General features: G+C 32.1%; 2 protein-coding genes across 4 annotated transcripts; one reads left to right on the forward strand and one right to left on the reverse strand.

The window, feature by feature from the left end:
- Nucleotides 1-215: 215 nt before the first annotated feature.
- On the reverse strand, nt 216-10,853 carry LOC139511252 (uncharacterized). 3 transcript variants are annotated; one of them, XM_071297854.1, is made up of 10 exons: nt 10,406-10,632; nt 9,438-9,754; nt 8,612-8,779; nt 7,949-8,121; nt 6,052-6,222; nt 5,275-5,387; nt 4,490-4,547; nt 2,048-2,278; nt 1,466-1,598; nt 216-670 (listed from the first exon to the last, which is right to left on the reverse strand). In XM_071297854.1, exons 1-10 carry the CDS (start codon nt 10,472-10,474, stop codon nt 580-582), a joined length of 1,524 nt encoding a protein of 507 aa, XP_071153955.1. In that variant the 5' UTR covers nt 10,475-10,632; the 3' UTR covers nt 216-579. The 3 variants fall into 3 exon arrangements, with proteins under 3 accessions (XP_071153955.1, XP_071153957.1, XP_071153956.1); XM_071297856.1 differs by lacking the exon at nt 10,406-10,632 and adding an exon at nt 10,732-10,853 and having other exon boundaries at nt 217-670; XM_071297855.1 differs by lacking the exon at nt 10,406-10,632 and adding an exon at nt 10,721-10,851 and having other exon boundaries at nt 217-670.
- A 5,022-nt stretch (nt 10,854-15,875) lies between these two features.
- LOC139511253 (membrane metallo-endopeptidase-like 1) lies at nt 15,876-18,306 on the forward strand. The gene has a single exon (XM_071297858.1). It carries the CDS (start codon nt 15,878-15,880, stop codon nt 18,212-18,214), a length of 2,337 nt encoding a protein of 778 aa, XP_071153959.1. The 5' UTR covers nt 15,876-15,877; the 3' UTR covers nt 18,215-18,306.
- Nucleotides 18,307-26,174: the final 7,868 nt, after the last annotated feature.

Here is a 26,174-nt window from a genome sequence, read left to right on the forward strand (position 1 = left end):
AAGCACTATATAAAAATGAAAGTGATTTGGAAGAGATCGATTTTGATTTCTTTAACATATCATACTGATAACCTTATCTTAATGATTCATTGATTGATGGTGTTACATGTTTTTGCTGTACCTAGTATGAAAAGCTGAAAAAACTTTTGAATAACTAAATATGTAACTTATGCTTAGATAATATTGTATTATAAAACTTTTAAAAAAAAATGCCCTTCAACAAAGGCTGACTTATTGTAAAAATATAGTGTATGCAAAAATGTATATATTCACTTTGTATAAACATAAATGTTTAAAGATTCAATTTAAACAATAAAACTTGTTTGATGTGAATTCAAATCCTTAGTGGGGTAAATTTTCGTAATTGCATTCTAAAAAAAACATCAATTAATAATGTATTTTTTTTTCATTTGGTCTTGTCAAAGCAACCTGTATGCTCATTGAATAATTAATTTGGGTTTACTGCCTGTTCTTGACAAAAGCTATGAACAATGTGTACATCAATAATACAATTCACATAATCTCTCTTTTACTATTGGTAAAGTCAGAACACGTTTTGGGTTTTACTAATGACATATTTTATGATATAACACATCCCCAGCCTGCAGCAGTATCAACCTCAGGTGCTATTTCTGGTGGTGGTTCTGAAAACTCACTTGGGAAGTAAATTCTACAAAGAAGAAGACAAAATGTTCAGTCAAACAAAGTTCATATAATGTATTCTCATAATATCTATTTCAAACACATGATTATGAGAAAAGTTTGTTAGAGATATATAAGTTCTTTAATATTTTGATTCCCTTACCCAATTTTCAGAGAAATATAAACTGGAAACACTGATTGTCATTCTTATATAGTTCAGCAAAGTTTGAAATAAACAAAACAAAGCAGTGCAACTATACAGAATTGATGAAAAACAATGAATGATACCGAAAATGGACTATCTTTCAAGAAAAATCAGTGATATAGAGCCAGTTTACTTACGTCAAACATTAACTTAACTTTTAACGCTGTTTTCATTTTGTTATTGTAATAAAAGTCACTACATCTTTTGTTTATGTTGTTCCATTATAATGTTGTACATTATTATATCTAGTTGAGATAACACAGTAAAACAAAACTTATTTGGTCATTTTTATAAATTTCCTGTTTCAAACTTTGAATTTTTGAAAAAAAATAAGGATTTTCTTATACCAGGAATAGATTAGTGTAGCCGTATTTCGCACAATTTTTTGGAAGTTTGGGTCCTAAATGCTCTTCAACTTTGTACTTGTTTGGCTTTATAATATTTTTTTCTGAGCGTCACTTATTTATCTTATGTAGATGAAACGCACATCTGGCATATTAAATTATAATCCTGGTACCTTTGATAACTATTTACTGTCTGTCCATTAATTAACTTCACCCCTCAGTTCCATCACAAAGAGTATAATACATCTTTCTTATAAAGTTATAATAGACTAACCTAAAAGTACTGAGCTGATATCTACCATTGGTACGTCTGACAGATTTATCTACCTTGTCCTCAAGGTTACCTACTGATTCTCCACCTAGGTACACTTGGTACTGTATTGTTTCTACGGAAAATGGTGGTACTCCTGGAAAATTAAAATTTTCATTAAAACATCAGAAGTTGTTGTATGCTATTGGTGATTGGTAAACTAGATAACAGAATGTTATTTTTAGTAATGTTTCATAAATACAATTAAATTTAATCAAATACAGATTTATTAAATTCCAACTGTAGATAATGCAATACTGTGATAATTTTGGTCTGTTAGAGAAATTAACAGAATTCAATGAAATGAATACCAGATTTGACTATACATCTGAAAATTTTCTGTCAAAACAATTGTGTGATTCTGGCATTGTTTTTTTTTTCTTTATTGTTACTCATTTTGTCATGCTGGGGTCTTTTAAAGCTTATTGAATGATAGAATTTGATCATTGTTGAAGGTTTTACAGTGGCATATAGTTGTTTATATCTCATTCCTTTGATTTTTGGTGGATAGTTGTCACATTGTCTCCATATCTTTATATTACTTACTAGTATAATCCAGCCATTTAATGGTCCTCTGCATGGTTTTTGATACACTTTCAAACAGCTTTCCCTCCCTCAAGACAGGTACAAAAAGTCTGGTGTGCAGATTCAATGAGGAGTATGGCACTTCATCAGATTTCTGTTGGACATAAAACGCTCTCAAGACCTTTGCATAACGAGATTCAATACCTGTCTTTTCAGTGGAGCAATTTTGTGTTGGATCTAAATGAGCTTTAACTACAAAATTTATAAAATGCATATTAAAATATGTATCTACAATTCAACATCTTACATGTAAAAAAAATATACACATCAAATGTACTATGCACTATGTATCATCAATTCAACATCTTTAGTATATTAAAAAAATATATATACACAAAAAAAGCACTGGGTATTTATGTAACTCATTGCATGAAAACCAAGAAAAAATTTACTACAGTTTTTAAATTTTGCCTTTTTTGCTAGTTACAAGTAGAAAAAAACACATTTTGTCAAATAATGCTTTAATAAAAAAACCAACTCAAGTGTACAAGTGGATGCAAGCTCAAAGATTTTTTTAATTCAATATCCTTTTATATAACCTTTTGCAAAACCTGTAATTTAATTTTCTACATAAATACAATGTGTTCTCTATCTATAAAAATTGGTAGAGTGGGGTGCTCATTTTCGCCATATCTTTCCATGTTTTCCACAGTTTATGTTCAGGCCTCAATGTTTTTGAAGTTTACTGATATTTCTATATGAAGATAACTTCAAATGCAAAATAATCTTAAGCTTGAAAACGTGTTTATTTGAAAATAATCATCTGAAAAGTTAGATTAAAGGGTGTTTGAAATTGCCTGATGTTTTGTCGATGGTGGACACATATTCGCCGTTTTTATACATCTATTTAAACCCAAATAACTGCAGCTTTAACAACATTTTTCAAATCAATTTCATTATAGATGGCAATAGCTGACATTTTGAAGGTGCACAGAACTGAAATTTAGGGCAATCTGTCAAAGATTTACTAAGAAATACTTCTTTGAAATCGTGTTATAAATTCAGAAAATTGGCCGAAAATCGTTATCCGTTTTTCTGTTCTTTGCGGTAAGTGCCGCAATTTTGTCGTAGTTTAAAATAAAATCATATTTGTTATATAAATCTTAGTTACCGGCATATTTCTTCCATTTCAGCCATATTTTGAAGTATTTACAACTCAAAATTATAAAACGGCGAAATTGTGTCCCCGGCGATTATGCGCACCCCACTCTACACATGAAAATAAATGAATCCACAGTATTAAATGTAAGTTTTTTTCTTGTTGTGTAGTGCTGTATTGTTGTAAAACATTATATTTAAAAGCTTTGTTATTTTTAATCAATGTTTTTTGAAAAGGCTACCCTTTGTTCAGAAGTTTTTTTTATTTCAACTTCTTGAATATTAGCAATTACTTGTGCTATGGAACACTGACAAGTCTTTAATTTCTCTTATGCACTTCATAAATTCCAGAAAAAAAGTCATCCGTGATACCAGGCTTATTATTTGGTTTTTGAGAGTTTCTGACATTTTTCCTCTCTTCTGATATAAGGATTTTACTCTAAAGTCAGATTTACACTTATTTTTTTTAAATTTCAAAAAGTTTCCTTTATATATTTCATTTGATGTTGTCCCATAAGCATCTACCTTAAATTCTCTATTTCCCTTATTAATTCATAGGAATAAAAGAGTTTATGTCTATTTATATATGCCACACATTTCTGGGTACATTCTTTGCTCAATATTTTTTCTTTAATACTATCATGTTTTATGTAGTAAAAAAAATAATCTTGAATTTGGTAATCTTTTAAGCATTCGTTAAAGGAGTAGGTCCGGTAAGGGCAAATTTTGGCCGCAAATTTCAGGTTCATCTAACGAACTATTTTGAACACTTTTTAAACACTTAAGTGTCTATTTCAATTGATTCAATTAGTTTATGTAAAAGATTTCAACTGATTAAGTCATTAAAAACGCTCTGATTCAGGCTTAAATATGAAAAATCTATCAAATATGCAAAAAATCGCATTTTTCAAATGGTTTTTGTCAAAAATGAAAGTGGCCGCATCCGTGTTCATCCTCAACCTTTATATATGTTATGTATTACCATCAAATACAACTTACATTTCAATATTATAAATGAACACGAATGCGTTCACTTTCATTTAAGACGAAAACCGTCTAAAATTTAACTAAAATGCTAAAATTGTGAAGATTTCAGTTAATGTAGCATGACTTAATAATGGTAGTACCCGATAAATGTGCATTGTATAGTCAAAAACAGCCCATATTTGTGTAGCAGAAGCATTTTACTTTCCAATAAATAGCTAAAAGATTACATTTTCACAATTTTGTAAAACTGCTATATTTTGGGCCAAAAAGGGGTCTTGCTGAACCTACTCCTTTTTATCTGAATAACAAACTACTTACCATCTCTGCTATAACTGACTACAACATTAATACTTTGTAAATTTACAACTCTTATTCCCTAAAACACAAAAGAAATTTTATAAATATGACTTTAAAATATGTCTTCAATACCCCGGTATATTTAAAAAAAAAAAAGAAGAAGAAAAAAAGGAGATTACTTATACATTTGTATATCTGAGCTAATAAGGAAAATTTCATGAAAGATAGTTAAAAAATAGGACTCAAAGTATTATTTTGCTTTATTTATAAATCTGTACAAGGGGGATAATTATTAAAAGAGAATGACTTTTATCAACATTTGTAAAACTTTTTGTACATGTATATCATTTGAAATGCATTCTATTACAGGAAAGAATCCATTACCAGGCCTGGTTTCTAAACATACTGGAAATAACCAAAAAGACATTAGTTGTTAATTTTTATGTCATTTGGTCTCTTGTGAAAAGTTGTCTCATTGGCAATCATACTGCATCTTCTTTTGTTTAAATTATATTAGCTGCTTTTGATCGGTCATTGATTAATGCTATCCAAAGGCCAATTATTAACTGAATACACTATAAGCATATGTTTTTAATTTTTTCTTAAGTTACAAAAGTATATATAAATTTTTTCCCCTTTTTTTATTATTTATCACTGTATGACTTTTCAGTCATATACTTGTAATTTAAGCAATATGCACTGATCTACTTTTTTCAAGCTTCTTATAAAATTGCAATAAAATTCATTTATAACAAATCATATAAGATATTTTATCCTATATATAAGATATATCAACTGTCACATACCTTTTGAGATTTTAACCAATATCCCATTTTAGTAACTACATCTCTGAATGGTCCAAACTTTACAACAGTAGAAAATGGTACATGTTGCATGCTGGGTTGTTCGTCATGATAACCTAAAAAACAAAATAAATAATAAACAGAAAGATTTGATTATTGATATTTTGAACTAACAGGATAAGGATAAAATCTAAAAGACTGAGGATCCTTAAACAATTGAAAATTATGGACCCAACAATAATATGACACTTCCAATCATTTGTAGTTTATGTTTACAGGCTGTTTATTTTCTCACTTGAATTGTTATACATTATGCTATGTCAAGGTCATCTATATTACTTTGCAGTATAAGCTCATTGTTGAAAGCTGTACTGGGATCAACTTATAGTTACTAACATTTACACCATTTGGTTTCTTGTTGGTAGTTGTTTCATTGGCAATCATACCACATTTCCTTATTCTATATAAAGAACAAATAGATGTGGCTAAGGGCATTAACTATTTCATCTTCACTAGTGAAACCACTGGGTCAACTAAAAGTCACAAGCCATTGTTCCTTGATAATTCAGGGCTAGAACAAGTTAAAAAGATATTGATTGAAAGGATATGATAAGTGGGTAGCCTTTTGTTTTTAACCATCAATGGAAAATTAATGTATGGTGTAACTGTCAGTGATTTAAAAATATAACCGCAGGCCATTTACTCCTCTTTCCAACGATTTCTTCCTTGTGTTCTACAGAGTGAGAATAAGGCTCTCTATTTTCCCTTCAAGTAACTTACCAATTTTGACGTATTCAGGTTTACCAATGATGAAGTACACTCGGACTGCAGAGATTTTCACCATGTTTTCTGTTCCCTTTTCTTCCCAGTATGTCTTGTTAGGATCTATCGACATGGAACCAGATGACTCATTCTCATGAAATTCAATCATTTCTACATTTAAAATTACACCTAAAAAATAAATTCAAATGTTATCTCAATATATATACAGTCCGCCAAAAGTTAAGCACCACCGAAATATAACTGGCAATATTTTTTTAACTATTGCAAAAAAAATATTAATGTTTGGTGTTATGAATTACCTTTAACATACACTAAAAAAATTCATTACGACCAAAAAGATTGCACTCCGATAAAGCAGTCAACCAACCTTTTATCAAAGGTCATATGTGCGTTTATAAATACACTGTTTCTCCAGGTGGTCGTGTAAGTGTTCGTACATTGGTCCGTCGACTTTAAAGAGGCAAACGAAGAGCACGTCGTGGTGTATAGAGACCTGTACCTTCAAGCAAGCATTCTACCGTCAGGTTTAAATGGGATAATGAACATCTATGCTTGAACATAAGAACCTGACAAAACACTCATTGGTCAGATGGGAGTCAGTTTCCTTTACTGCCAGAAGACGCCATAATACGAATTTCGCAGGAGAAAAAAACGGCCTATGACCAAAAACAACATTTGCACAAGGACTGCATGCATTGCTGGTTGTGTTCCAGTACGGGGTTGCTTCTTATACCCTTATAAGCTGGGTACATGCATATTCTGCAGGGTAACATAAACGGACAGACATACAGAGATTTGGTGCCTTAACATATTGTAGTCCGTCATTTTAGTAATCCCCCACTTGTGTCAACATTGTCAAGACACTTGTACCTGAATGACAACGCTATACCACGCAGGGCAAGAATTTTAACCGAGTCCAAAGAGCAACCAGCCATTTACACTAATTTTTGGCCTTCCTTGACTCCATGCATGAACCCTATCAAACATGTCTGAGATGCCATTGTCGGAAATCTCAATCGCAGAGATTCACCTTTACAAAAGTTTGTCGATTTAAAAGTGGCATTTGTTGTTTAATGCAACAGATTTCCTCAACTAAAGTTTTGAAGGCTTGTACCGAGAAAGATAGGTCGTGTTATGAAACTACCGGAAATGAGGTTGTTACACATGCTATTGACTCAAATATTGACATTAAATTTGCAAAACATACCAAAGATTATGTGTAGAAAATTTTAATGTTATTGGTTGATTAATTGTTGTAAAAAAATAAAATCACAGTGAAACTTAAATTCCATTTCTTAATTGTGTAGTTTACACTATTTCTATGAACGAAAAACCTATATGCATAGAACCTTCATAAGTGACCAAAATTATATTTGTGGTTTGTTTATGGTATACATTAGCAAAATTGCTATATGATTGTTTTCTATTTTTCGAGGAACAATTGATTTTTTAAATTTGAAAAAAAATTGATGCAATCAAAGTAGGTGGTGCTTAACTTTTGGCGGACTGTATATATATAAGTTTTGTGAAAATAGAAAATATCTCCTTTAATTCTGTAATCTTCATTATAACAGTCACAATATAAAAATATATACTGCTCCAGTCAATTATATTTTTCATTTTGCCACTGGATGTTAAACAAACAACAATCATCTGTTTTCAAAACTGAGTAACATGAATTCACTTTGTATTCAGCTGATATTCTGTTTGTTATAGCTAGGTTGCATTTCTGTAAAATATTGACAATGCAATTTCCCATAGGAACTCCTTTTACAGCTAAAACTGTACCACTTTTACTATGAAGTTTTGAAAAAAACTATATCCTAGATCTTACCTGGTAATGGTTTCTTAATGAACTGTTTATTGAGTTGTTCAATGATATCCTAGATCTTACCTGGTAAAGGTTTCTTAATGAACTGTTTATTGAGCTGTTCAATGGAATCTTGAATTGTACTATGAGATGATGCAATAACATAATTATATTCATCCAGTTTCCCTGGTAACGCTGTAGTAAAACCTATCTGTGCTACAGGTAAAGTGGAATTCATTTGTGGAACTAACCATAACCTGAAAAGCAATGAAAAACTCAGGAAATAATTCAAGTAAGGCAATGATGAGAAAACTTGATGGATTATCTCCCTTTCCATATAGAAGCATTGAATTCATTTAAATGAACAGTTTTTACTATTTCCTTTTTCCCTGAGAAAATTATGGCTATGACAAAGCTTGACAGTTAAATAAACTAACTTCTAAAAAAATATTTGTAGCAGTTTTCAATTAATTCATTCTTAAGTTTAAAGATATTTATAAATAAAATAGGTGAATTAAAAAAAAGTATGTAGACATTAAAATTCTTTTCAAATGAATATTTGTGGGCATTCAAGATAAAATTTTTTTTACTCAAACACGTCAACTGAACATGCAAAATAAGGTAAACTAAAAAAAATACAGACTAGTGTTAGATTACAATTGTCTGGGTATTGCTTAATTGTTTAATGGTACTTGTACCTCTCCTTAACAAAAAAATCACTGACAAAATACTGATATAAATATTTACCTTAACCCTGATAAATATCTGTTGAGACCAAATGCTGATTCCATATACACAGGGTCATCCTGGTCAGAAGTAAAATCATTCTTTATTTTAAATGTCACTGTTTCACATTTCCACAAACTGTATTCTGGGTTTAGTGTCAGCCAGGAATTGGCCTGTTCTATGATGGAGCTGTAGATAAAAAGCATATTGATGCCATTACTTACATGGTTATTATGTCTTAAATTAATAATTAACAGCAAGTACCATTGTGGATTCATTATCTGATTATCATTCATTGGATACCAATTTTCATTGTTATAGATGAAGAAGTCTAAATCATTATGACATCTTAAAAGGCTATTATACTTTTTGCTTTGACGCCTACCAAACGTCATAATTATTTGCACAAATGTAAATTTTCAGTCAATTACAAATTTTCTATCAGGTTGTACTCAAACTTTGGCAAAACCACAAAATCACATATTGTGGATTCATTAATATTCGTTGGATTCCAATTTTCTTGGATTTCATGGGAACAGGGGAACCACAAATTTAATTGATCAACTAATTACAAATTTTCTGAAGGAATGTATGAATACTTTGCCAAATCCATGAAATAAAATTTCAACAATAAGCACTTAGTTTTCCTCAAACCACAAAAAATTGGTACCCAAGAAAATAAAAGAATTCACAGTGGCTAACCCTCTTTGTTTGGTTTGATTTCATCATACAATTCTTATCAGTGTTCTAGAATTCAACATTATTTCAGATTTAAATAATTCTTTGGTTTATAGTGAACCCTATCAGATTTTTATAATTTTTAGACCAGTTTAATCAAAAGACTCACCTAAAATCTGAAAAAGTTGGATCAGTTGCAATTTCTGCATGAGTTTTCTGAGGGAGAAAATCCACATATGTTATAGGGGGAATTGTTTCTTCAATTGTTCCCTCCTCAGAAAAGACTGGATTATTGATGCCGTTTTTCTTCTGATCGTTGAGTGTTTGTTGTGTGTCTGTGGTCTGTTGATCCTCTGTCTGGTCAGGGTTTGATGTGTTACAGTTGATTTCCAGCACAGGGCTATCATTTGTCACACCACTATCAAGCTTCATTTCTCCTACCATGTTAGGTAATTCAACTTCTTCTTGTGTAGCCATTGTATTAATCTGTAATCAAAAATGGTATGAATGTAACCAAAATTAAATTAATTTCCAGTCCCCAATGGCTATTACAGCAAATTTTAGTTAAAACTATAACCTGGTTGGGAAGACGTCTGGGTTTTAAAAAAAAAAAAATTTTTTTTTACTGATGCATCCCACCTTTTTCCCTTTATTTTTTTTGCTGAGCTATTGCCACCATTTTCGAAAAATATATAGTAACTGGTTAAATTTTTGTATGTTGATAAATTTACATCATACATAGACAGTCATAAATTGAGAACAATGATTAATATACATGTATCATTGTTATGATATGCCCAGTCACATGTATATGAGGGTAAAGACTCATAAAAATACAAAACCTATAATATTTTTTGTTTTAAAAGAATTTTAGCCTTATATTTCCCTTATCAAAATATACGTTTTTTCCATGAAAATTTATATCTTCCCTTAGCTGTCAAATGTTGTATATATTCAGTTTAAAATTTAGATGTTTAATAGTCAATAATAAGATTTTTGACATTGCTTATTTTGTATATTAACTATTTATTATTAGATTATACATACATGTAACTATCAGCTGATCATACACGTATATTGAGAAATAGTAAAAAGAATTTTAAACTAGCATGACATTAGAATATCAATTGTACTCACCGTCGCTTCTCTCACTAAAATAACTTGGCTTGAATTACTGGGACTTTCGAACGTGTCGTTTCTTATCATGTGGAAGTATTGATTTTTTAATTAATCTTTCTCTTTAGATGTGTCGTAACTGGTCAATCGTCCACGCGTAACCAACAGTGACATGTAAACAATAACAATACCCCTGATTAATCAAGCAAAACACACGTTTATTTTTACCTGAGTTCACCTACAAATGCTCGTATATAGTTTTATTTAGTTGTTTTGATTTGATGCAATTAACTCTGGATATTTGAATTAATTAACAACGTTTTATTGTATGTTTACCTGTTAATTACCTGTGTTCACTGTCATGCAGTCTTTGCACGTTTTCTTCTTATTGTTTACATTGGTTGCATCGTGGAAAGTCTTCAGTTGTTAATAAACCACACGTTACAAAAAGCGCTTTGCTGACACAAACTAATTATATATCGGGTCACAAGTTTAAATGCCCTCGCTTTTACAAACCTACAAAAAGGTGAACATCGATTTATTAATAAGAATGACAGGAAATCAGAAGGGTTAAGCCTACATTGGTCAGAATCAGAGCCAACAACACTATAGACAATAGACAATATTTATTGGCACAAACACATTTACATTTAATGGTTATGGCATACAAAATAAAGACAATTAGCTGACAAATTATATGACATATGAATGCACAATTTTACTAATAGAATTACGATGACGCAACGTTAGATATTGCTACTACCACGAAAAATAGCGTTAAGTAAATATTTGACGGGGATTTTTAGAAATGGTGAAATAAATATTTCAAATTATACATGAAAATAAAGATTAATTCTTAAATTTTCACATTATGACAGAGAAAGAATAAAAATATAATGTTCATAGGCTTAGGAAGACAGATTATCCGAAAAACGTTTACTTAGCGTTGTCCCATGTAACAAACTCGAAACATAAAACTCGAACAATTCGCGAAATGGTTCACGCAACTCTTCGACATTTTGCATGAACATTCTATGACGTGATATATTTCAGTATTGGTTTACATGGCTGTCTCCATTTAAAATTTGCATACATATTTTCAAAAGAATATGATGTACAGAAGTATCCCATCGGAAATTTAATTTGGAAACTTGAAACATTTCAGTTCAAAAATAAAATGTTGACAGATAAGTCATTAAATTGTAAGCACGATCGTTTTGTACTAAGTGTATGCTTCCAGAATTCGAATTGAAAAATAAATTGAGCTACATATTCAATTCAAAACAATAGATTTGCAATGTCTTGCGGAAATGTCCGAGTTAAACTTTCATGCCTTCACAAAACTTTTACAGACCAAAAACAGAGATTTGATTGCGTGAAGATTAATTTTCGGCTTTGATAACTAAACCAATAAAAAGTACTTTTAAAATTGAATTTAGTACACCAAATAGCATTCAGATTACAGGATTATCTATAAAAAATACGGATTAATGAAAATGTCTTGCAAGTTTGTCCGTTATTATAATTTGACGTCGCCACAAGCGTAATATGCTAGGGACGGCATGAACTGCATTTGCGTGTTCCTCCCCCACTAAATATATATGTCCTGCTTTCAACAAAACGAAATGATGCACACATTAAAAATAATACACATCAAAAAGTAAGAAAACTTCAGTTTTTATCCAAAAAGAAAAGCAGGAAGAATTAGATAGTGCGCGTTTCAAATTTAACGTCATTTCTTTGTTACACTAAATGGTAGCAATATCTGACGTTGTGTCGATGCATTCATTCTCAAATTATTTCTCTGACGGACTGAAATTCAAAACGCTCTCACACATAACAGCCCCTTTCCCCCATAAGATCAGATTAGATAAGATGTATGTTATTTCCAATAGAGGACCCACTACAGGCATAATTAGTACATTGATTTTTTTATCACACAATTGCAATAGACAATAAACAAAAATAAAAATAGAAATACGTTTGACAAAAAACATGAAATATAAATTGAGTTAGTAATACATGTAGTCACATATCAAAACCTGTATATGTATGTTCAGTGATTATTGACCATACACCAGAAGCAGCATCTCATCCATTATAGAAAAAAAACTTCGAGTTAAGTCCTTCCTCGTCGCTGATGCATATGAGAAAATAGTATTGTTGTTCATATGCAGGCGTCAACAAGGGCAGGTGCTTAAAGGACAGTCACACTCAAGCCTATTCACAGAAATCTGAAACATTTAAACATTTTACAACACAAGCATAAACTAATACTTAAAAAAGAATAACTATATTATAGTCCTCCTTGTGGCTGAAGCACATAAATAAGAGTAATATGTAGTAATTCAAATGCAGGAGCCACCAAGAGCAGGTGCTTATTTAAAAGGACAAAGTAATATATTGTAAAAATTTCTGTGTTAAAATATTTGGATTTGGATGCAGCCTCTAGTACAACCTGTCCTGGTGCAATGCTATAAGAGAAAAAAGAGAATTCACAAAAAAACACAAACAATGGTATAAATTATGAGTATTTTTCATTTTGTTTTATAAAAGCACACATTTCTAGAGATACATTTCTTGTGTCAATTAAGCGCCTTACACATTTTGAAGATTATCATGAGGATTTAAAAATTATGACAAATTTTAGTAATATATTCAACTGAAATATTAGTTTCATATATTAGAAGAGTCAATAAATTTGAATTGTAACTTAGTATTCTGAAATTTCTGTTTGACCTCTGGAGTCTATGACTATGCATGTTGAAATAAGTTCCAACAGTTAAAGCCTAATGCCAAATCCCATTATGAAATTAAAAGTTCACATTCATTTTGAACAGTAAAAATGGACTGAGACCAACGAGTCGAGACAAGAATTCATTTACAGAATTTTCGGTATTATTAGAGACAACAACCCTACCATAGAAAAGACAACAGCAGAAGGTCACTAACAGGTCTTCAATGCAGCGAGAAATTCTCGCACCCAGAGGCGTCCTTCAGCTGGCCCCTACACAAATATATGCTAGTTCAGTGATAATGAATGCCATACTAAACTTCAAATTGTGCACAAGAAACTAAAATTAAAAATAATACAAGACTAACAAAGGATCAGAGGCTCCTGACTTGGAACAGGCGCAAAAATGCGGCGGGGTTAAACATGTTTATGAGTTCTCAACCCTCCACTTCTAACATGTTTCAGTGATATTCTGAAATATTAATACTTTACCCTGCGTTCAATTCATATTTCTGAGGATTCGACCAACTTGTATATAAAATTATCCTTTGGAGTTTAAGCTTGACAAATTGAATACTAAATGCGGCACATTTACAGAACCACACCAGTCAGTCATGGTATTCAGTTTCTTTTCAGACTGATCAGAATTATCTTTCATCATTAGTGTGTTGTGAGTTACTGAAATATCTGTTTTACTTTTAATGTCTGGCGGACAATGTAAACAGTCTCCACCAGACAACACGACATAGTTATAGATTTTAAAGCTGCACCCTCCTGCTTTCACCCACTCACGGTGTATATTTCGGAACGCTTGCTTTCCTATTCGATCAACAGTAACGATTGCTTTCATATACGCGTAACGCTTCCTTTCAGATGTTTGTTGGCAAGAAAGAAGGAGACAGGTGCTAAATATGGATATGCTTCAATCTGGTGGTATGTGGTGTTTTTTGTTGTTGTATCGAACGGAACATTAGAATTATTTTACTTGATAGAAATGTAACGCATGTCATCTTGAAAGCTAAATCAGGTCGTAAACTGTCCCACAATCGCAACACTGCCACTAACATTATAAAAGAGGGACGAAAGATACCAAAGGGACAGTCAAACTCATAAATCTAAAACAAACTGACAACGCCATGGCTAAAAATGAAAAAGACAAACAAACAACAGCACACATGACACAACATAGAAAACTAAAGAATAAACAACACGAACCCCACCAAAAAACTAGGGGTGATCTCAGGTGCTCCGGAAGGGTAAGCAGTTCCTGCTCCACATGTGGCACCCGTCGTATTGCTTATGTGATAACAAATCTGGTAAATAGTCTAATTCGGTAAGTCGCATTCATGAAGGGGAAGGGGATTGTAGTTACGACGTAAGGAACATAACCGATATCATTTGTGAAACGGATAACGGTCAACCAACTCGTGATGGCGTCCCTAAAATTTACGAAGGGATGATTTCAACGTCACCATTTGGAACTCTTGGTTTAATAGCTTCCTTGTGAGCAGCAACCCTCTATCAAGAAAATCAAGGTAGGAAATGCAAGCACGGGAATATCGTATCAATTGGGAGATATATACCCCGTATGCAGCTGCTGCTGGAATGTTGCTACTTAGAAATGGAAAGTTCACAATTGGAAAGCTGAAATCATCTCTTTTGTCGTAAAGTTTTGTTTTCAACCGACCCTCATTGTCAATTTCTAGATGTAAGTCAAGATATGAGGCCGACTTAACTGTATCTGTAGTATCCTTTATCTCTAGCTCGATGGGATAGATGCGTTCCACACAGTCACCAAATTTTGAATTATTTAGTGAAAGAACATCATCTATATAGCGGAAAGTAGAGTTAAAAGATATTGCTAACTTCTTATCTTTCTTCCTAAGAAGTTCCTACATGAAGTCAGCCTAATAATAATAAAGAAGCAAGTCGGCAAGTAGAGGGGCACAGTTTGTTCTCATTGGAATGCCGACAGTCTGTTGAAAAACACGTCCTCCGAACGTAACAAATATGTTGCCAATCAAGAAATCAAGCATCTTGATAATATCAGTTTCAGAGAATTTTTTGTTTGAATCAGAGTGATTCTTTACAAAGTAGGATTTATCCCTCCCTAAGACAAGATACTTGTATCTACGTTGGTCATTCTTTTTTATGAAGCAAAGCAATACCAACTCTTTCAATTTGTCTCTTAGTTTGGAATGTGGAATACTTGTGTAAAGAGTAGAAAAAGTCAAATGTTTTAATACTGTTACAAGATGAAAGAGAGTTAGATTGTATGTACTCTTAAAGATCTTTGGAATTTTTAAGTATCCACATCTGAATCACGCCCCCTTTAGAATAGGCAGTTTCACAATAACTTTGAAGCCCGTCTTTGATTGCTGATAAAATAGATGTTAATAATTTCGAAAGAGGTTTCGTGGAGCACTTGGAAGACCCAGCAATATACCGTTGTTTGTAAGGACACTTATGTAGTTTAGGTATCCAATACAGTATTGAAAGATCAAGTTCTTCATTTTTGGTTGAAATTCCAAAGGATATCTGCACATGTACGTTGGTGTAATCAAACCATCAAACAATGTAAGTCAGGGTTAACACATTTATTTGTGTAAAAAGTTTGATATATTAGTACTAAGGAGTATATGATATCTTTATACCATGACACTCGTCTGATTTGTAATGGATCGACGATAATAAAACCTTCTCAGTCAGTGTAACATTGACAGATTTTTTATTTCCGTGTTTAATGTTACTTGTCTTGCATGTTTCATAATCATAACGGAAACATGTTTGTATATTTTTTTTATTTACTTTTTGCATGTGGACATGTGGGATGTTATGACTCCATACAAAATGTTCACTTTGGTAACAAAAACATGAATTCAGATGTACGTTCCGAAGTACCGGGATCACATTGCTGGAAAACTCTTGTACAATCCGGTAGCGTGCAACGTTTTGAAAACCAGTTTTCCGTTTTTAAAAAGGACAATAAAAATAAAATGATTCAACATGAACAAAATCATCAGCAAAATCCAACTATGCAACAAATAGTTGCGGAGACTGTTCTCAAATCTATCGATATGAATGTGAACCCGTGTGATAATTTCTTTAAATTTGCTTGTGGTGGTTATATTAAAGAAACCAATCCATCAAGCGGAGATCAGTGGGCTTTTAGCAGACCAAGGAATAGAATTAGAGACGCTGTCAAGGCGGAACTTCAAAGTATCGTTGAACAAAGTGACAAAATTCCACTGAAAAAAGCAAAACACCTTTTCCAGTCATGCATGGATGAGCAAACCATAGAATCCCGAGGAGTAAAGCCTATCCTTAAATATTTGTCTGCCTTGGGTGGATTGCCTGTGCTAGGAGCATGGGATGATAAGAATTTTGATTATATAGACATGTTAGCGGCAACAAAACCACATTTGAAAGACTTTCAATTTCATTACCAGATGTCTGGTGTAATTATTGGTGTGACAGTGCAAAAGGATTTTGGTAAAAAAGGTCCATATGTGATATATTTAGACCAGCCTCGATTAGGACAGTTTGACTTTACTGGATTACCAAACCAGGAGGTTTATCGGCTTGGGAGAAATAACTTGTACAACAAGGCTTATGAAGAATATTTAGTAGATGTTGCAGTTTCCCTGGGGGCACATCCTGACATCGCCAAGAAGGACATGTGTGATGTTGTAGAATTTGAAACTGCATTAGCAAACATAATGTTATTTGAGGAAGAGAGAAGACTAGTAAATATACGATATAATAAGATAAGTATTCTAGAAATGTCAATTAGGTATCCGCAAATTGACTGGCTACAGTTTTTAAGGAAAATTCTATCCGTAGCGAATATTCATGTAACCTATCAAACTAAGGTTGTCCTTTGGGCTTCTCCCTACTTCGATCAGTTAAGCTCAATTCTTACTAAAACATCAACAAGAACTTTGGCTAATTACATTTTATTCCGAGCGATTCAGCCTTTATTACCAAGTATAAGTAAAACTCTACAATATATAAACCTTCGATACATTGCGACTGTCAACGGATTAAGTGAACCCACGTTACCACCAAGGTCTGACTTTTGTACTGATATAGTTATTGAACAGATGGACTGGGTAACCAGTCGAATATTCATAGAAAATCAAACAGATTCTGATCAAACTCTCGCATACGTAAACGAGATCAGAGGATACGTTCGGTTTGTTTTTACAGATATGATAAGTAAATCAAAATGGTTATCAGACGGAACAAAATCACAAGTCCTTAGAAAAATGCAATCAATTGAAGATAAGATAGGATTCCCAGAAGAAATTTTACAGGATAGTTTTCTCGATTTTTATTATCGACATTTTGATATGGGAAAATATTTTTTTGAAAACATGATGGAATCACTAACAGAAAATTACAAAATTGTTCTATTGAAACTTATAAACCCACCCAAGAATGAATGGCTCCTCCGTCCTGGGGTAGTAAATGCATGGCATAATTTGGCTACAACATCCATTGAAATACCATTGGGAGTAATAAGTGACCCGTTCTTCGAAAACTTTTATTCACCTGGAATGAATTTTGGCGGCATTGGGTTTTTAATTGGACATGAATACGCTCATGGATTTGATGTTATAGGGATGAAATTTGACTGGAACGGACTAATTCGAAGATATTGGTCCGATAGATCTGCTATTAAGTTTGCCGATAAAGCTGACTGTTACGTACGTCAATACTCGCAATATTATATACCGGAAGCAGATTTATATGTTACAAATGGGAATAAAACATTAAATGAAAACATGTGTGACAATATGGGCGTAAAAGCAGCATTTTATGCATATAAAAAATTTCAGCGAGATAGAAACATAAGTGAGAAAGTGCCAGGACTACCGTTTACTGAGGACCAACTGTTCTTTATAAATATGGCAAGAGTATGGTGTTCTAACTCATCACCTTTATTTATAAGAAAAGTGCCTTTAATTGACCACCACACTCTCCCTAGGTTAAGAGTGATCGGTCCACTACAAAATAGCCCAGAATTCGCATCAACGTTCCAGTGTCCAAGAGGTTCATTTATGAATCCCATAAACAAATGCGGGTTTTGGTAGACAGTTTATATCAGCAATAACATTCATAAACAAAATATGTATTCATATATGATTATAATTAATCAGTTACAATTAAAATAATACAATTATAACTTGATTTTTTTTCTAACAAATGTTTCCGCATCATTATTTGTTGCATCACATCACTCTTAAAGAAAAGTTTCAGCTCTAAAAAATAACTACGTAGTAACCAACAGATCAAAAGAAAGCAAAAAAACAAACTGTTTACAACCGAAATCCAACAGTATAAAGTCCGGGGCCATATTTCACGTTTTCTCGAGCCACCCAAAGGGTCTTATATCAAACTGGATAGCACATCCTTATTTTTACGGAGATAATGTTAACCGTACCCGGAAATTTAGAAGCGATCCTGTTACAATCATCGATCCTTTAAATAAACTTATTCAAGAAGGTTACCCATTCAACACTGTAATTCGATCTTTGAATATTGTTTTTTTTTAGTATTAACATTGATTTTGTTGTCAGTAAATTAAAAGCAAACTGAATAATTTTGTCATATACATATATGTACATTTGTGGTTGTACAATCAATCGTTACCTGTATCTTGACATTGCATAGGATTATGTTTTTCTCTGACTGTTTATGACGTCTTTTCACTAAATATTTTTTTATTAGTTGCTATTGGTTTTGAACTACCTATCAATAACTGCAAGTACCCTCAGATATGTGTGCTTATTTTTGTTGTTGAGATGTACCAGAACCCGATCACGTCCATTCTGTGTTTTTGTAAGATGTATTACTATTTGTATCCATCTGATGAGTGAAGTCTTTTTCAACTTTTTTATTGTTTGTTCTTAGTATGTACTTTAAAACCGGTGTCTCAGGTTAGGGGAGGGTTGGGCACCCGCGAACATGTTTAACCCTGCCACATCCTAAATATGCATGTCTCAAGTCTTGAGCATGTACTTGAGTGGTTGTTTATTATTTTGTACAGTTCTTGTGTTGGTCTATTGCACCACATTCTCAGGATCAGGTGCGGGGTGGGCGCCCACTTACACGTTTTAATCCCGTCAAATTATGTATGTGTCTGCCTGTTGTCCCAAGCCAATAGCCTGTAATTCAGTGGTTGTCGTTTGTTCCTATGTTCGTACATATATGAGTCCGTTAGTTTTCTCATTGTAATTGCTTTACATTTGTCACTTGGGGGCCTTTAATAAATGACTATGCGGTATAATGAAGACCATACGGGAACCCATAGTAGTTAATTTTTGTGTCATTTGGTCTCTTAAGAAGATTTGTCGCATTGGTAATCAAACCACATCTTCTTTTTTTTATATTGTACGGACTTCACAAGTTATAATCCCTACAAGGACGGAATAGTTCTGTAAATGCTAATAAATCATTTACTTTGGGCAGGGCATTGCAGTGGAACGATGAGTAATAAAGTTTGTTGTAAAGTTAATTTTGTTTCAAGCCAGATTATAATTTTTCTATAGATTAAAGTAAAGAGGTTTTTTTATCAACGCAAACCAAAACGCTTCTATATAAATCATCATGTTTACCAAAATTAAAATTTCGCTCGTTCCCTCTTCAAAAGACATATCAGGGACATTAAGACATAAAACCATATCTTCAGACAGTTTGTCATGTCGGACAATTAAGTTTAATGACATACTATACGGTATAGGAATAGCACATTGTTAAAGGCCATGCGTTTGTTCACATCTAAGACATTTAGTACTGATGAATAGTCACTATTGCAATTATACTACATCATCTTCTATTTTCATGTTATAATTTTTTTAATGTTTTTTTTACTGCTTCATAGGTTAAATGCAAAACAGCTGACCTTTCATTTTTTTTTTCAAATATAATGCTAGATAAAAAAAATCATGTACATACTTGCATCATGCACATAGTACTTATGTGCAATGTTATTTAAAGGGGGCAAATGGGTCATGCCACGAAGATTTAAAAGTTATGAAACTATTTTATCTAACTCAATGTTTATAGACATGTACTGGAAACAGGAGTTGTAATACAAGACTAGTACTTAATCGCAGCTCCTCGATCCCAATGAATCAAATATCTAGTACATTGCGACAATTTGTAATTAACTAAACTTGATGGTCACTTCGATACTTCTTGGAAGGAGTGTGCCATTTTTGTTATATTATATTTTGATATACAAATGTAAAAATTTATGCAAAGTCATTTGATCATGTTTGCTCTCAAAAGCTTGTGAAATAAATTGCTATAGGTCATACAATATAAAGACTAGCTATAAACGACCACATTAAACTTGTTTTATGACAAACGAACGCATTAAACGTCCTACATAATTTTTTCTAAAATAAAAAAGGCTACATATATAGATATAGAAAAAATGTGGTATGAGTGCCAATGAGACAACTCTCCATCCAAATAACAATTTATAAAAGTAAACCAATAAAGGTCAAGGTACGGCCTTCAACACGGAGCCTTGTTTCCATTTTTGCAGCATGCCACTAGGTTACGGAAAAGAGAAATAAAGAACTTATTAATCTGAATGTACGTGTTTATTTCATTCTCCTTCTCTCTCGGTTTAGCAAATTAAACCACACCAATCTGAATTATTGTTTTGGACATTTGATACCTTTTTAGATAAAATGTGTGACCATCATCTTCAGAAAATCAATCCACAATCTGACTATTCAAGACTCTTGTACATTTAGAAAGCATTTTTATTTGAAAACCATTTTGGAAACTCGAGTCAATCTGATATTAAAGTGAAAAAGGCAACACGTATAAAAGACAACACGGAGGGAATACACACACACTAATTTTGGTACAGAGGGTTGGCTGTGGTTTATCAATAGCCCCACTCATCAATTGAGTTTTTCGAAAATTCTACCAAATACAAATATTTTGTAAGAAAATCATTACTAATTAATATATTTTCAAGCTATCAGAACTGTTGTGAAGATGAACATGTTTTTTGTACGAGGTAATATGTTGTCTTTTTTGCATCTGATATCATACCACATCATCTTTTTCAGTTTATATCATTGTATCAGTTGATAAGTGCCTAAAACAAAATTACGGGGCTATTCAGTGTAGAAATTTTGATTTACTGAAAAATTGAATGAAACTTTAAAAATAAATAAAATTCATCAAATGATTTTACATACACATGTACATATGTTAATTTGTAACTGTATATACTTGTAGTTTTGAACGTTAAAAAGTAAAATTACAAAAATACTGAACGCCGAGGATAATTCAAAACGAAAAGTCCCTAATAAAATGGCAAAATCAAATGATAAATAAAGGCAACAGTATTATACCACTGTTCGAAATTCATTAATCGATTTAGAAAAAAAAACAAATTCGGGTTACAAACTGAAACTGAGGGAAACGCATCAAATATAAGAAAACCACCACACAACAGAAACACAACATTAAATATATCATACACAGAAACGAACTATAATATATCAATTGCAATTTTCCTGACTTGGTACAGGGTATTTTAAAGAAAACAAATGGTAGGTTGAACCTGGTTTTGTGGCATGCCAAACCTCCCGATTTAATGGCAATGTTAAATATAACATTAAAATGACAACATTACATGACAGGACTATAATACATGGGAGAAAATATAGGACAGAGAAACACACGAATAATAGCCAACAAAAGTTACCAGTTTTTAAATTTGATACGACAAACGTGTGTTTCGTCCACAAAAGACTAACCAATGACGCTCAGATGAAAAAAAAGTTTGAAAGCCAAAGCAAGAAAAAAGTTGAAGAGCACTGAAGACTAAAATTTCAAAAAAGTTGTGACCATTACGGCTAGGGTTATCTGCCTAGGATAAGAACATCATTATTATTTAGAATAATTCATATATTTGCAAACAGTAAATTTTATAAAATGACTGTATAATAGATATACATGATAAAATCGAAGTGGTGACTAACTACAGAATTAAAACGGATTCATTACATAAAACAATCTACATACCAGCACATGCAAATACACAGCTGAGTTAACCAAAGCCAGTTCAGCGCTCAAAGTGCCGTCACATTTGAATTTCTAAATCGATATCCCAAAAATAAGAAAGAATTTCGATAGAATTCGAGATCAGATTTGTAAGACTTGTATAACATTTATTGATAACAATGAAAATTACAATACTAATTAATATCAAATTGTGGTAGTGATTAGATAATCAATTGTATTATCTAGCTATGTCGGTGTTTCTTTTTAATCAAACTGTTAACCAAATATATTCTGTGTAAATTTCGTTGATCCAACCCAAAATCTAATAAATTAAATGGATGATTAATCATCTTTACCATACCACACGAATACAACAGAAAAAATAAGATTTACAACTACAAACCATAAGACATTTGACAAAATCCGATGAGAATAACAACTATACCATCAAAACTATATACATGAATTTGGGATGTCCTTAGTTAGTTTGGACAAAGATACATCTTGTGGATCAACCAATTCGTGATGGTGTCCGAAAATATTACGGAGTGTCATTTTTAATCTGTCCTCCTCGTAACTTTTTTGGAGCAGTTTCTGTGTTAGGAGCACAATCCTGTATATAAAGTCCGTATAGTGTGAACATCCACGAGAATAACGTATCAATTGAGATATGTAAACACCATACGAAGGGGCAGAGGGTATGTTACTGCTGAGAAATGGGAAATTTATAATTGGGAAGATGAAATCATTCCGTTTATCAAAGATTTTCGTGTAAGGTCGTCCATCTGTGTCAATATTGAGAAAAAATATCAAGGTATGAAGCAGTCCTTCTAGTAAAAGAGGTACGAAAGTCAAACTCATAAATCTAAAATAAACTGACAACGCCAAGGCTAAAAATGAAAAAAGACAACAGACAAACAATAGTACACATGACACAACATAGAAAACTAAAGAATAAACAACACGAACCCCACCAAAAAACTAGGGGTGATCTCAGGTGCTCTGGAAGGGTAAGCAGATCCTGCTCCACATGTGGCACCCGTCGTGTTGTTTATGTGATAACAAATCCGGTAAGTAGTCTAATTCGGTAGGTCACATTCATGAAAGGGAAGGGGATTGTAGTTACGATGTAAGGAACATATCCGATACCATTGTGAAACGGTTATTCCATAACGGTCAACCAACTCGTGATGGCGTCCGTAAAATTTACGAAGGGATATGATTTCAACTTCACCATTTGGAACTCTTGATTTAATAGCTTCCTTGTAAGCAGCAACCCTCTATCAAGAAAATCATGATAGGAAATGCAAGCACGGGAATATCGTATCAATTGGGATATATATACCCCGTATGCAGGTGTTGCTGAAATTTAGTAACAGTAGTATCCTTAATTTCAAGTTCATTGGGATTAATGAGATGTAAATATTGGTTGACATACGGGTTTGTCTTTTAGATTTTTTTTTAATGAACTTTGTTTCATACGAGTACAAAAACAATTAGTACTCATTGGAATACCGACTGTCAGTTGAGATATGAATCCTCCAAATTCAACAAATATATTGTCGATCAAAACGTCCAGCATTTTGATAATATTATCGTCAGTAAATCAACACATCAAACGAACGGACATTACATACATACCGGTCTTTATTTTTCTATAAATAAAAATGTGATTATATCATAAAGTCATGTTCCCTGGTGTCAACTACGTTTAAGTTACCTATGTTGCTACTTTTTTTTATATTTTGAAACAGATATGATAAGGGCATCAACATACACCCATTTACATGCACAAATATATTTAGCTTGTATCATGCTATAATGAAATAACTAATAGTCTAACAGAAAAGACGAAAGCTTTCATCTGGATACATAATTAAGTAGTTAATTTGTGTTCAAATTCATTTCCTTTGGGGCTTCTTCGAAAGATTTTTGCATAGCTATAACCCGTATGTTTGCACCACCGCCATTTTTTTTTACGTTTAAACTTATTATGTCTGTTTTTTACACCTTGCTGCCAAGGTAGTGGATTTATTTTAGACTGAAACAAGTTAGAGGGTGAGTCAGCTATAAATTCAGGTTAAATGCACCATTTCAACATAAGAAAATATCTGTTCAAATTACGGAATATGACTGTAGTTATTCATTCGTGTAACGTGTTTGAGCTTCTAAATGTGCCCTTTCATTAGGTTCTTCCCGTTTATATTTTCTTCGCAGCTCAGTATTTTTGTTATTTCATTTTTTTTTTTAAGAAACAGAATGGTTTTTGTTTGTCATTATTGTGACTAAGATACAATTTTGACCGTAGTATCCCAATTTTCGTCATTTTTACTACTAATTACAGTATCTACTACTAATATGATGAACTTCTATGTGACTGTTAAACAATGGGTTAGGCTAGCAATACAACCAGTTTGATAATATACCAAAACAGGAATCTAATAGTTGTTTTCCATTCGTCAAATGCTTAATTTTCAGATTATTCTTTTTTTTTTTCAACAACAAATAAATATTCTTTATTCTTCAAATTGCTTGTTACAAGTTTGTTACCCCGATTTTGTTTTTTGTCCATGGATTTATGAGTTTTGAACAGCGGTAAACTACTGTTGCCTTTATTTACTTCATTGTCCAAGCTTCAATAAAGTATCCCTGTGAAATACTTTCTGAGTATCCAGGAAAATATAAACATTATTTTTTTCCATCAATTAAATCAATCTTTTTAACTTCATAAAAAATACATTTTGAGATACTGTTTTGTTCTCATTCATAAACCTTCGTAGCTCCTTTATAAACATAGCATACACATCTAAAAATTTTAGTTTTGCTCGGATACATAGTACGACTTGTAAATACAAAAACTTAGTATTGTCAAGAAATAATTAAAACCGTTATACCCTTGATCTGATATTTTGTATCAAAATACTATATGTTTTGCTAATATCTTGTTTTGAAGAAAGCAAATAATGTACTTTCTCCCAAAAATCTTTCAAAAATGAACATGTAATAAAGAAATGCAAATAATCTTCTTCTTTTGTTTTACAAAAATTGCATTTATCGTTCTCAGATATTTTCCACTTTAATAGTAGCTGCTTTGTAGGAATAATATACTGAAGCAGTTTCCATCTGAAAATTTTTAACTTATTTTCCTTTAAAATTTAAAATATAAAATCGTATACAAATGATTCATGTGGTACGTTTTCTAATTTTAAATATCTTGTCCAAATGTTGATACCGATTGGCTTTATATATTTTTTATCTACTAAAGTTTTATAGAATATTTTATTGTTGATATCTTTTGTTTCAATTTGTTTATTTTCCATCGTAATTTAACCTTACATTTATTGATTATACTCTTAACGGAGTTTTCTTTTTTTTTTTAACATCTTACTCTGCAATCCAATTTGTTTTATTAATTAACTTTTTTTTAAATAAAACTTTCGGATAAATTTCCTTCAAGATCCAATATGTCGTTAATATACACCAATCCACCTTTAACCCAGTTCGGGAAAAACAAGCATTTGTTGCGATATTTATTATATTTATTTCCCCAAATAATTTGTTTTTCTAATATTAGAAAAGTGATTAGAAAATGTTGATAAACCTCCTCCTATTTTAACCCAACTTGAAATTACTTGTAAATAAAAATTGGGTATTTTTCCAAGTCCATCTATTGATTTAATATTATCTAAATGCATGTTAAAGACAAGAAAGTTTTTACCAAAATTGTTAAAATATTTAGTAGGAATAATCTTCCAATTCGGCAGATTGGTTGTTGTTAATTTAGAGACCCATGAGGCTTTCAGTGCTGTAAAATAACTGTCAAAATCAATCATTCTTAACCCCCCCCCCCCTTTTCGTATTCGCCAATAAGTGTGTTTCTTTTTACTTTGTCATTTTTTCCTTCCCAAATATATTTGAAACAGCAGCTTTCGATTTCTTTCAAGTAAATATCTGGAACTTTGCACGAAGTAGCCAAAAATGTAAATTTTGGTAATATTAAAGATTTTATGATCAATA

The sequence above is a fragment of the Mytilus edulis genome, chromosome 2 (genome assembly GCF_963676685.1).
Source record: "Mytilus edulis chromosome 2, xbMytEdul2.2, whole genome shotgun sequence".
NCBI classification, from domain to species: domain Eukaryota; kingdom Metazoa; phylum Mollusca; class Bivalvia; order Mytilida; family Mytilidae; genus Mytilus; species Mytilus edulis.

Bases quoted from the DNA above. Each gene is read 5' to 3' on its own strand.
- LOC139511253 (XM_071297858.1), top strand. From the start codon at position 15,878: ATGTTTCATAATCATAACGGAAACATGTTTGTATATTTTTTTTATTTA.
- LOC139511252 (XM_071297854.1), bottom strand. From the start codon at position 10,474: ATGATAAGAAACGACACGTTCGAAAGTCCCAGTAATTCAAGCCAAGTT. The intron at 6,223-7,948 runs GTAAGATCTAGG...TTTATTTTTTAG, and splicing joins CATTAAGAAACCTTTACCAG to GTGTAATTTTAAATGTAGAA. The intron at 1,599-2,047 runs GTAAGTAATATA...TTAATTTTCCAG, and splicing joins TAAATGGCTGGATTATACTA to GAGTACCACCATTTTCCGTA.